This window comes from Chrysemys picta, chromosome 1 (genome assembly GCF_011386835.1).
Source record: "Chrysemys picta bellii isolate R12L10 chromosome 1, ASM1138683v2, whole genome shotgun sequence".
Taxonomy (NCBI): domain Eukaryota; kingdom Metazoa; phylum Chordata; order Testudines; family Emydidae; genus Chrysemys; species Chrysemys picta.
In genome coordinates this window covers 30,080,686-30,094,037 of record NC_088791.1, presented here as the reverse complement: position 1 = coordinate 30,094,037, position 13,352 = coordinate 30,080,686, and the positions used below count along the sequence as shown (strand labels likewise).

The 13,352-nt window shown below is 41.1% G+C and overlaps 1 protein-coding gene across 5 annotated transcripts in view; it reads left to right on the top strand.

Moving 5' to 3' along the window:
- LRRK2 (leucine rich repeat kinase 2) overlaps nt 1-12,854 on the top strand; it is a 130,990-nt gene extending 118,136 nt beyond the window's left edge. For all 5 annotated transcript variants that reach the window (XM_065554212.1, XM_065554216.1, XM_065554223.1 and 2 more), the window contains 7 exons: nt 832-1,025; nt 1,312-1,384; nt 1,652-1,836; nt 3,002-3,154; nt 5,126-5,334; nt 10,320-10,391; nt 11,114-12,854. In XM_065554212.1, coding sequence (XP_065410284.1) covers nt 832-1,025; nt 1,312-1,384; nt 1,652-1,836; nt 3,002-3,154; nt 5,126-5,334; nt 10,320-10,391; nt 11,114-11,235 — 1,008 coding nt within the window. In that variant the 3' untranslated portion in view covers nt 11,236-12,854. The remainder of the gene's footprint in view (nt 1-831; nt 1,026-1,311; nt 1,385-1,651; nt 1,837-3,001; nt 3,155-5,125; nt 5,335-10,319; nt 10,392-11,113) is intronic.
- Nucleotides 12,855-13,352: the final 498 nt, after the last annotated feature.

Sequence of the window (13,352 nt, the reverse complement as noted above, 5' to 3'; positions counted from 1 at the left end):
TGTTACATTTGAAACTGCTGCTTTCTGGGGGGAGGGCGGGATTTTTAAAAATGAAATATTTAGATCTGTGCTTTATTTCCATCAATTAAACTGTGCCACAGAAAGTACCATAAGTGCAGTTCCATTTCTTTGCTTCTCTAACAACAGCTTTCAGATCTTCATTAGCTGCTATATGCTGAGAATGTATGTGTTCCTGGCAGGGGCGGCATGAGCTTTTTTGCCGCCCCAAGCACGGCAGGCAGGCTGCCTTCAGCGGCTTGCCTGCGGGAGGTCCCCAGTCCCACGGATTCGGCGGCATGCCTGCGGGAGGTCTGCCGGTCCTGCGGCTTCGGTGTACCCGCCGCCGAATTGCCGCCAAATCCACAGGACCGGCAGACCTCCCGCAGGCAAGCCGCCGAAGGCTGCCTGACTGCCGCCCTCGCAGGGACCGGCAGGGCGCCCCCTGCAGCTTGCTGCCCCAGGCATGTGCTTGGAGCGCTGGTGCCTGGAGCCGCCACTGGTTCCTGGTAGTTAATTAATTAATGTGTTAGATCACCATGCTGGCCTTCTCACAGCATTGGGCAGACAGATGGTGCATTCTTAAAAGGACAGGCATGGCATCAGCCTGCCATGGATCATAGCTATTTATGAATCATTTATTTTCAGGATTTTGAATGCCAGAGGTTGCCAGAGGAAAAGTTGAAAGTATCTTCTGCTAATTGGGGATTTCTTTCCATGGGGAAGAAAGGCCATCTTCCCAAAAGGGCCTAGTGTTTTTACTTTATGCAATTCAGTAGTGTAATCCTTGCTGAAAATAACCAGGCTGCTTTTAATTATTTTTTCTTGACACAGGACATTGCAGATGGAAGAATCTTGTGTTTGGCTTTAGTGACTCTTCCTACAGAGAAAGAAAACTGGGTTGTGGCAGGAACACAGTCTGGTTCCCTGTGGGCATTTAATACAGAAGATGGAAAAAACAAACACCATCTTCAGAAAATGTCAGATTCTGTTACCTGTTTATACTGCAACTTTTTTTCAAAGCAAAGGTATCATTTAGAGTTTAAACATTATGGGCTACATTTTGAAATCTGACTTCACAGCAATATTCACAAAATGGGTGGTTGTACATGTATTGTGCCTGAAGCTACATACTTTGCATAGGTGTTACTTGCTCACAGGCAGAGCTTAAATGCTTATTTTTTGGACATGTGGCCCTCTGTTCACTTTTAGTGACCAATAAAACCTCTGATCTGCCAGACACTTCTGTTTTTAAACCTTCTTTAATGAACGTCCTTTCATGAGGCAATTCTGGAATTTATCATTTCATTTCAGCAAACAGAAGAATTTTTTTCTGGTGGGAACAGCTGATGGCAAAATAGCAGTTTTTGAAGACCAAGTAGTAAAGGTAAATTTAACATGTATAGTACTCTCTTTAAAAGACGTAATCAGTAATATGTAAAGTAACTACTTCTAATAGCTTTCTTTCAAGCAGTTTACCAAAAAATAAGGGGTGAGGGGTTGCTGAAACCAAAACCCAGTGGCACAAAGGTGTTATAAAGGTATAGAAAATCTGGCCCTGTATGTGTTCTGTGTTTGATTTGTCAATTTCTAAGTTGCCTTGTATACGTATATACTGTATGTTTCTAATGGAGGGTATATTTTCTTCTTACAGTGCAAGGGTGCAGCACCTTTGAAGATATTAACTATAGGGAATGTCAGCACACCACTTATGTGCTTAAGTGAATCCACATATGCATCTGAAAAAAATATAGTCTGGGGAAGCTGTGGAACAAAGATTATAGCATTATCTGGTGATATATCTATTCAAAAACTGATTGAGACAAAGACAAGTCAGCTGTGAGTTTTTTATACTAATGTAATTTGGTTCTTCTTGTTTTCATTAACATTTTCTGTCAGTGTTTTGTTTGAGAATCCTATTGCTTGTTCTTTGTAAATACCTTATTTCCATTTTTTTCCCTTTAATAATATTTTAAAAAAATAAAAGATCAACTGATACTTAAGGTATTTGTTCTAGTTTTAAAGCAAACATTAAGTAGTGTGCATTTTTATTTTACAAATGTGGCAGAAGTAGACGTATGTTTTATGAATGTATAAATGCTATTGGGCAAAGGCACACATGGGAAGAATTTGCTCAACTCCGATTTATTTAATTGAGAGCCATGTACATGCATTGAGCATAGGATTTACCCTATATAATTATACTTATAAGTTATGTGTATACGTCTCTGCCCAATATACATACATTGCATATGATTCCTCACCTCTAATTATTAAGAGGCTAAAATTTTATTGTGATGAAGATACCAAAGGTCTTATTCATATATCAGACTGTGAGGCTGAAGTTGTTGAGTGTACAGACCTCACCCCAAATCAGTGAGGCAGAAGGATGCTCTTTTCAAATTGCAGAGATATTATGATAAAAGTTTTCACAATCATGGGATTTGTAAGAGATTCAAATTACTAAGTACTCAAAAAGGTTGCTACTAGAGTTAAAAACAGAGGTAAAGCAGACTGGGCAGAATCAGGCTGCACCCATTTTGGGTCTGGTCCTGTGTTGTGCTGAGCAGCTCTCCAAAAGAAGTCAAAAGTCCTTAGCAGCTTGCAGGATCTGGCCCTTTGTTAGAATAGGAAGAAGCGGTGTTTGCTCTGTTGTGACCTGACAAATATGTTTAGGGAAAATTTGTTAATAGATACTGAACTTGGTTCTGCTTCCACAGAATTCAGTGGTAAAACATCCATTGACTTGGTTGGGAGCAGGAGCAAGCACATTAAGATTTCCCATATCTTGGACCAATAGTTACATTATAAGCCTGAATCTGATCTCACTTAAAATGGTTTTATACTGGTGTAACTCCACAGATTGTAAACATTCAGATCAGATCCTTTATTTTTAAATTGATCCAGACCCACTTTGTTTTTAGGCTTCGTGGGTCTGTAATTGTAGGTAGAGCTTACCTATTAGGAATATAGAATACATTTAATATTTTTTCCTCTTTCTTAGATTCTGTCACAAGGCTTGCAGTGATGCAAACATTATTTCAATAGCAGTGGACAAATCCATCTACTTGGCTAAGAAAAACAGCCATTTTGTGGAAGTTTGGGATAAGAAAACAGAGAAACTTTGTGAACTAATTGACTGTGCACATTTTCTAAAGTAAGTGTCTTATTTTATACTGTTGGTGTTGTGTGTAATAGATGAATAGTGGATTCTTCTGGGAGATTGTCTAGTGAAATACTTCACATTTTGGGGGTGGTGGGGAAGGGAATCACTGGTGAGACCAGTTCTGTTGTCAGGCATGGCTTTTCTTTCTCCTCTTCTGGTCCTAAGTTTTGGACTGGTCCAGGCAGGCTCTCAGATTTTTCCATGGCCTTCATTCTTGAGCTTCTATTATTTTTACACCAAGTGTTTATTTCACTGACTACATGTAACCCCAGATTAATGCTTTAACTCTGTGGGACTCCTGTCCATGCCACCACAGCTATGGACTGACATAGGATAGTCAGGTAACATTATTATCTCCCACCCTTTGCTCCATGGCCAGATTGAGAACACAGGCAAAATATCTCAGAATTTCAGATAGGGTGGTTTAATTTTGCTATCATAGAATATCAGAGTTGGAAGGGACCTCAAGAGGTCATCTAGTCCAACCCCCTGCTCAAAGCAGGACCAATTCCCAGCTAAATCATCCCAGCCAGGGCTTTGTCAAGCCGGGCCTTAAAAACCTCCAAGGAAGGAGACTCCACCACCTCCCTAGGTAACGCATTCCAGTGTTTCACCACCCTCCTAGTGAAATAGTTTTTCCTGATATCCAACCTGGACCTCCCCCACTGCAACTTGAGACCATTGCTCCTTGTTCTGTCATCTGCCACCACTGAGAACAGCCGAGCTCCATCCTCTTTGGAACCCCCCTTCAGGTAGTTGAAGGCTGCTATCAAATCCCCCCTCATTCTTCTCTTCTGGAGACTAAACAATCCCAGTTCCCTCAGCCTCTCCTCATAAGTCATGTGCTCCAGACCCCTATCTATTGCTCCTGTCCTTCAGAGCCTAACCCTGCAAGGTATTAAATGCCTCTGGGCCTTTTGAGTGCCCTCAAATCCCATTGAACTCAAGAAACTGTGAAGGTGTGACGCTGAGATGAGGGCATATCAGGAGTTACCCAGGAGATACTTAACAGCTCACAGCTTCTGCCTTCAAGAAAAGAGATTCTAAGATGCCAGAAGTGATCACCATTAGTATTAATCCTTGATGTAGTAGCTTTTCCTCCAATGTATAAAATGCCCATACTGGATCCTCTGGGGACCATAACTATAACACATATACTATTTGCAAACATATACAACTACACACATATGGTACACACAACTATATGTATGTACATTAATTGAAAATAAATCTACTCGTGCTATAAAATTACTCATATTAGCACATTGCAAGAGGAAATCCTGGCACCTGAAGGGATTGCATTTTTTGGCAGGGGAGGGTGTTTTAATTTCTTTTGGTCTGTACAGGGATTTCTCTTCCCCACCCTCTGCCAGTCTTTCTTTTTCATATAGGAGAGAATTTAGAATATGGAAGGGAAGGTTTCATTTCTGAGTTTCTTTTATCCCTAATCCATAAACAGTACTAATTAGATTGGTAACCAAAATACCTTAAAATAGAGTCCCCATCCTCAAATTACCTCCTGCTAGGCTACACAAGCCTAGTTAATTTAACTCTTTGTACACACTTAGCTTCCCACCTAACAAAGCTGGTGAAAAGGAGTGCTGTATGTCAAGTCTGTTTCATTCTCATGCTGCTGTGAGCAGTAGCATTTCCTTTTAAAGACTAGAACAGGGAATTATTCAAATACAGCTTTGAGAGTCAAAGAGAAAGGAGAGCTACCCGTGTCCAATTTAAAGCCCTGTTCAGGTTGCCCAAGTTAAGACTGATGGTTCTTAAAACTTCAGTAGTTTCTTCCCAACTTGTTTAATTTAAGGAAGTTTCTTAGGTTGGGATTCATGCAGTCTGCATTGACACCAGATTTAAAATATTTTGTCCCGTGCAAGGGCGTCAACTTAGCAATTATCCAATGAAATCTCCATGTATGCAAGCAATTTTTAATACAAAATCTCTTCATATTTTTAGGGAGGAAGTGGTGAAACTAAATAAAGAATCAAAACATACAGTGGCTTATTCTGGAAGAGTGAAGACCATCTGTCTACAAAAAGATTCTGCCCTCTGGATAGGAACAGGGGGAGGATATATCCTGCTGCTTGATTTAACAACACGTCGTCCTATACGAATAATACACGATTTTTGTGACTCTGTTCGAGTCATGCTGACAGCGCAGCTAGGTAAATATTCAAAAGAAACAATCTTTCATTATAGAATTATTGACAATTCCTGTTTGACATGACATTTCGTGAACTAATTAGAATATTCATTTTTTTCATTCACTCTATTCTATTTGCATGTTTTATCTAACCAATCTAAATCCTTATGTCAGTAAATACCAAAGAACGTGCTACTGGTGCTAGATGGGACAGCAGTGGCTCCCGCACTTTTTCTAGGAAAGCTCCACTTGTGACCAGTCGCATCTCGCTCACGCCCCTTTTGTGCCGTGCCCCCACATCCTTCTGTCCATTTTATTTCTCCTGTTCTGTCTGCCTGTTTTCTCTTTCTTCATTCTCTTTTTTCTTCATACATAATCATTCTTTTTTGCTTATTTGATTTGTGGCACCCACTCTCAGTTCTCACTCAGCAGAACTCTAATTGGTGCCTCCATAGGGCAGAGTTACACGTGCAGCTTGCAATTCAGCTGTGTGAAGTAGGAGCAGAGAATAGAAACTTGGGTTAGGGGGCTGCTGTCAGAGCCTACAGCTTTGTATGTATGAGCCAGTCTTGTCGCCATGGCCACCTCTATGAGCCACTGTGGAAGCAGGGACTGAAGGTGGGTGGTTTTAAAGGAGTTACTTCTGCTTTACACGTAGCCACAAGAGCACATGTGCAGAGGGGTCAGATTTGGGGTATGGTAATTTTCTCCATCCCCACTGTTCTTCTGTGTCGCCCAGACTAATCTAGACATCCCCAGGTTACAATACATTATAGTGCAGGGATGGAAAACTTAGGTATATGTATTATAATAAAATACTCTGGGATATTGCACATGGACTACATTCACCTTCTAAGAAACACCCCTGAGCTGTATCTCCAGTGTCAGCATGGAATAAAGCATGCCCATAGTAGGAAAAGTGACTCTAAAGCTAACATTGTGGAGTTCCCACACTTATTATATTCCTGTTCGTTAATTCCATACTTTAAAGCTCTGATATCTTCTCATTGGCATCACTGTAAACTTAACCTGGGATCTGAAAATCCAATCTGTTTTCTTTCTGCATCACTGACTCTATTAAATATACTCTACAATCAGACTTAGTTGGTGATGATGATGATTCATACGGCAGAATAAATTTCAGTTCACTCTGACTAACCCTTCAAAATGTATTGGCTCTGCAGTGCTTCAAGCAATAAAAAAAGTTTATTTTCATAAAGGAAGCAGAGAGCACATAGGTTGACTGAGAAGAAGGTGTTTTTCCATTGTTGCTTTTTTAACTATGGCCCCAATCCTATAAATACAATGGCTTCCATGAACCCCTGACCCTGTCCAGAGACACATGGCGTCCATTTGCAAAATCAGGGCCTATAACAGCAGTTGTATAGAGTACTTAGGTCTCTAGATGACAGAGTGCCAGCTAAATATTAATTATTAGAAAGTCAGTATTAGATATTTCTCTTCACTATAGTCCTTATAGTTACAACTTAAGCCCCTTGTTACATTGTAAATAATAATTATGGCTAAAATTTTGTATATTTTTAGTAAAAGTCACGGACAGATCACAGGTAATAAAGAAAAATTCACGGAAGACCATAACCTATCCCTGACTTTTACTAAAAATATGCATTACAAAATGAGGAACTGCAGAGGCCTGGCTGGGAGCTGCAGGGTCCCCCCATCACCCCAGCTCCAAGCTCAGGTAACCCCCTGCCAGCTGCAGTGGCTTGGAGCTCAGCACACCCCCATAACCTGTGGTGGCTCGGAGCTCTGGGGCACCCCGACTGCCCACGGCAGCTCCTGAGCACCCTGGCTGCCCGTGGTGGCTCTGTGCTCTGGGGCACCCGCGGCAACTGGGAGGGCAACAGGAAGGGCACCCCCGCCACACATGGCGGCTGAGAGTTCCCCGGAGTCCCGCTGCCTGCAGTAGCCAGGAACTCAGGGTCTCCCTGCTGCCTGGGAACTCCAGGCACCTGAGCCCCACCGCCCCAGCTCGGAGCTGCGGGGCAGCCCTGCTTCCCGCCGCGGCTGGGAACTCGGGCCCCTGCAGTTCCCAGCTGCTGGGGGTGGCGGGGGATCCTATAGCTCCAAGGTGCCAGGGGCCCAGAGGTCTCTGGAAGTCATGGATTCCATGACCTCCATGACAAAATCGTAGCCCTAATAATAATTCACTGCTATTTTATTTAATGGTGTCGAATTCTACAGTGATAGGATCCTAACGAGTACATTTACAATAATACTAGTTTGTTGATTTTTAAAACCTGGATTCTCAAATTCTTAGTTTTCAGGCACCTGAATCTCCAGAAAAATCAAATTCTGCATATGGAAAGATAATGGTTTAAAATAAAGAGCTTAATTTTGTGTGCTCCATGCAGTGTACTTAGTTTTGTAGATATAAGAAGTTAGGTTAAATTTTGTGTCTATTTTAACAATCAACTTTTTTAGTCAGTTTTTCCATGTATTTATTTAAGTGTTTTACCCCTGAATGCAAAGACTGTACAGTTCTGAAGAGAATTATAAGAAACAGTCCAAGCCTTACGAGTAACTCTTCAATAATAGAACATTGCTTGTATGAGATAAAAGGAACTAGGGAAAAAGTACTTCAGTATCAAATATAGTTTCAGTTTCAAGATTAAAATACATATTTCAATCAAATATAAATATTTCAGGAGAATAGAACTTACCCAAATATTGTGAAATTATTTCATTTTTCCATGTGACTGTTGTAAATAGGTTCCAGAAATCTACTAATAGATACAATAGGACAATTGGGTTGTTAGAGGATGTTCAGATATTCAGATTTACATCTGCAGTTCATTTTGCAAGCACAAATTTACATCTCCAGACAGGGAGGCGGGGCCTCAGTCCAACTGAAAACATGACCCTTAATACTTCAATCCCTCTCATGAGAATAGTTGAAACTGTTCATTATGGGAAAGAGTATAGGGAAGCTAAGACAGGGATAGTTCCAAGCTACAAGGTTCAGATCAAATTGAAATTTTCCCAAATCTAGGTATATTTTGATCTATTGTGCACATTATGGGCCATCTGTACTCCTGAGTGAAACGGGTGATGTTCTGTAACAGCAATGAACTAGCCTGGCTATCCAGCCCCTACAAAATGTTGCATACCAGAGGGGTAAGGAGCTCTTTGACACATACACAGATGTATTTTCCTATCATTTGCTCTGCCAGTGTGCTATAGACAAAGCAGGAAGACAGAGAGGGAGAGGAGCAAGCCTGTGAAGTGCAGGAGATCAGACTCTGTGGCAGATTAGCGGATTAACCACTGTGCCAATGGGGCCTGTGCCCAAGGACCCCAGAAAAATGTGTGCCCCATGCCCCAACCCTGCTCCCCTCACCTGCCCGGCGCTCCTGCCATGGAGCGAGGTCAGGACCAGGAGCTTGCCCTGCGGTTGCTCCGCCACCACGGCGCTCCAGCCGGGGCTCAGGGCGTGGGGGCTTGCCCTGCTCCACACGCCCATCTCTCCCCCTGCACCAGACAGAGTGGGGTGGGGTGGGGTGCAGGTACGTGGGCTTGACCCACTCCACAGGAGCACTGGGGGTGGGGACTGCAGTTGGAAGGGGTGGGGAGGGCCCCCCCCCCACTTGCTCTGACCCAGGGGCCCCACAAATCCTAATCCGCCCCGGTCAGACTAGATGATCACGATGGTCCCTTCTGGCCTTAAAGTTTGAGTCTGAGCCTTCTGTATCACAATTAACTAGTTTTCTGCATTTTCCATTATGTAATAAGATTAACAGCATGTCACTTGGTAGAACATTTAGGGTATGTCTACATAGCAGTTGGGACATGTAACTCCCAGAGCCAGGTGACCTACACCTGCCAACTCTGCTTGAGCTACTGCCTAAAAATAGCAGTGTGGAGGTAGCGGCACAGGCTAGCCACCCGCGTACATGCCATGGGCAGGTGGGCAGGATTGTACTTGGGTGGCTAGCCCAAGTCTCTGCCCATGGTGCCGTGGCCACACAGCTATTTTTAGCTCATGTGTATGTCTGCCCACGCTGGGAATCATACCTGCCAGCAGCTGTGTAGACATCCTTAGTTTGCTCTGTTTTTACTATGAGTTTAATAAAAGTTCATATCCTTCCATGCTTCAACACTAAAAACTAAACATGGCATCGTCGCCAAAAATTCTCACTTCACTGCCATTTCGATTTTTTTTTTTTTTTTTTTTAACTTTTGGCAATCTGTAGTGTATTCACAAACAGCATCTTCTTTACAACCTGTTTACATTAACTGTATACACTGATAACCCAGAATTTCCTCTAATGGTTTTCTGTAACAAAAATGCATACTGTGCTTACCTAGAATCCTGAAATGGGAAATCTGTACAATCCAGAAGGGGACAGGCACACTGTTCCAGACGTCAGTCACCCATAGCAGGCAGAGCTAGCCCAGCATGAGGAGGGCACACTGTGTATTTTCATAGTGGGATAACTGCTGCTCTAGCAAGCGCTCCCTGTGAGACCCAAGAGGAATTTTGGCTGATTCAGGCAGAAGCCCTCCTGGGACTCCTGGCATGGCCCCTTAAACCTTCCACAATCCCAGCTTTGGTAATAAACCAAAATCTAGCCTTATATATGCTCCATAAGACACAGGGACGAAGCCTGTCCTCACACCCACATTCATAAAACTTTAACATATTTTCACGGCATTTTTTTCTTTACTCTACTCAGTGAGGCTGGATGGGTGCAAATGAAGGTAAATGATTTACAATATTTATGTAATTTGTCCTTGATCTTTGATAAATCCCTCCTATTAAATGGGGGCGCGCGCACACACACACTCTGCATTTTTTCATGTCACTTTGATTGGTAATGTTGAATTTTGATTTTTTCTAACAGTAAAATGTATAATATGCATTAGTTTACTGAAATCTGCTTTCTGTTCTTTCAATGGTGCGTGTAATCTGCTGCTTCTGCTCTTAAATGACGTGAAATCCAAGTGCTAGTTAAAATTAAAATCTAACATTTTATTTTTGAAAAGGGAGCCTCAAGAACGTCATGCTGGTTTTGGGGTACTGCTATAAATGTAATGAAGACAACAAACATCAGAAAGGTATCTGGTAATTTATTTTACTAATCCATATTACTTACGTTGTAAAAAATACTGTACTCTTTTTTTTTTTTTTTTTAGATGTCTGTTAGGAATTTGATTATATCATTTGATATATTTTCATTGCAGCTTTGTGGTGATTTATTGTTGTCTGTGTGTTTCTAGACTCCTGCCTGTAAAATATAACAATGGCATATTAATATAAAATTAAATGGGATATCAGGGATGGTTTGATTTGGATAAAATAAGAACCAGACAAACCTTTGCTCAAAATTCTAACTGAACCAGAACCTCTTAAGGGTCCCTGATTATAACTGTAATAAAATCCTTTGCCTCTTTACTGTATGTAACAATATCCAAAATTATACCTACAGTAATCAGAATTGAGACTAGGAAGCCTTGTCCCGCAAGTAGTCCTTTCATCCCCTTACTCCACTGAACCCAGTGAGACTGCTTCGATAAGACAGGACTTACTCCCTGCATAAGGGTTGCGGGACTGGGCTCACACCCAATATAATCTGAGCCATAGTAAATGTAGGGTTCAAATCTGTTTTCATTCTATTTTAATGATTTGGGCCTGATTCTCATTTACACTAAAGCTCATTTACATTTCCAGATCTATTATTTCTGACTGTAATTAAAAACAAAGCAGCAGAATCACACTTGTAATGCAGTAATTGTATCTGTGCAGTACTTTTCAATGTTTTTTAAAATTATTTTTACAGAGCTGCAGTCGTGTATGTCTGTGTGGGACATTAAGCTGCCCGATGAAGTACAAAACCTGAAAAAGCACATTGAAGTGAGACAGGAATTAGCAGAAAAAATGAGAAATTTTTCTGTGGATTAAGGAACCCTAGACAAGTGGAGAGTCACCTTGTTTCCCAGTTTCCCATTGGTTTAAACTTTTACTATATATTGCATTACTTTTTTGTTTAAGAAACAAAGGGAAGTGATGGTCGTCCCTCAAAATCATGAAATATCAGAAGAAATAAGGAATGTTTTTATTTATAATATTTTGATATATAATATTTTGAAGGAGTCAAAACTATTCACTCAATCTGCTTTCAGCAACACTGGTATAACTCCAAAGTATCTTTATTGGTATATTTCTGATTTTGGTTACACCAGCATAAATCCAGAGTAACTCCAGAGGATTAGATTCTGCTCCTAGTTACATCCATCTATATGCAGAGTAACTTCATTAAGTTGACACTATAAATGAGAGCAACGTTTAGGCCTCACTAGATAGTCTGCTGCCTGCATAGGTGAACTTTACTGATGGTTTATGTTATTAGTTAAACTCATATTTAATCATTTTGATTATATGAAAGAAAACATTGTCCATTATCTGATGGATAGTACATCTAGTTACTGAAATGTATATAGCCTAATTTACAAAGCACAGGCTGAATAGGTCAGGCTTTTTTCTTTCCTGTGTACATTAGAGTTTGGCAGTTTTCAGTCTGTTCATAAAAGGCTGTGCACTGCAACAGCAAAGACAAAATTCAGAATGAAGGTGTCTGTGAAGATAGTGCCTTTTTTGACTATGAGTGTATGCCTGGCACAGGGCAATGCAATCTCATTAATAGAAACACTATTGTTTCATAACACATTCACACATGTAATTCAACAACTCCCTTTGCATGGTCAAGAGAACACAGGGTAAAATTCTAGTTCTGAATGTTGATGTAAATAGTACACAGAATGTGGTATGACATGGTGCTTCTCAGGTAGCTATAAAGTGCCTATGGAGTATTCACACAATAGAATTGTCCAGTTTGCTTATCTCAGTCTGGAAAAGAATGAAAACTATAGTATTCATATTTACCATGTGTGCAAAATTTACCATCCAGCCTTGTTATGAGCCCTTATATTGATATTTTTATAGTACGTAGTGGAGCCTGCAGGCATCCAAGAATGGGCTACTTCTTGCCTTGTGTAACCCCACTGTGAGACTGCTCACACACACACCTACCTTTATTCTGGAGATACCATTTTATTGCTCTATATCCATTAACCCAATTGTCTGACAGCATGACTCAGTGCCTTACTTCTGTCCTTCATACCACAGACACGTGTCTTGATCCCTAAGACCAAGAGCATCTTCACCATAACAAGCCTGCAATGGCAGGGAACAAAAAACCCAAAGCTGTGCAGCAGAGCAAGGTGTTGCCACCAAACAAGTCCCCCTTCCTCCAATCTTTTACAGTTATAAATAATTCCCAAAATAGGATAACAGAGAGCATAGAACCTTCTCAAAATGAATCAATGTTTGGCTATTTGGATTTTTTTCATATGTGCACTGTTTATAATGTGTTTGTGTTGTATTATGTGCTATGAATAATGCTATTTATATGGGATTTTATAATGCAAAAAATACATTATTTTTATCATAAAGAAATAAACTTAAATATCTAATGTTATTTCACATGCTGAAGTCAGTTTATAAATCATGTTGAAGTGTAAGCCTTGTATCTATTTATTAGAACACTATTTTGTGGATATACATTTTCACGGACAATTTTCCAATAGTATGCTTTATTTCTCACAGAATTTCTATATAGCTGGGGCCTGACCGCTTATGTGCAGGAGTCTATCAAATTCGCAGCCATGAAAATTGTGTCATGGACTGTGAAATCTGGTCTTTTTGTGTAACTTTTACCCTATAGTATAGGGTAAAAAGTACACAAAAGTACACAGCATTTCTCAGATCGGTGGTCCTGACTCAAAAGGGGGTCACAAGCCTATTATGGGGAGGGGTGTTCATGGTATTGCCATCATTACTTCTCCACTATTGAGGGCAGCTACGCTGCCTTCAGAGCTGGGTGCCTGGCCAGAGGCCGATGCTTTCCGGCCACCAACCTCATCAGCCTCCTGCAGAGGAGACAGGGGAAGGGCTAAATGGCCAGAGTATACAACTTGCCTGACAACAGACAGCCTTGACGCACCTCTCACCTGAAGCTG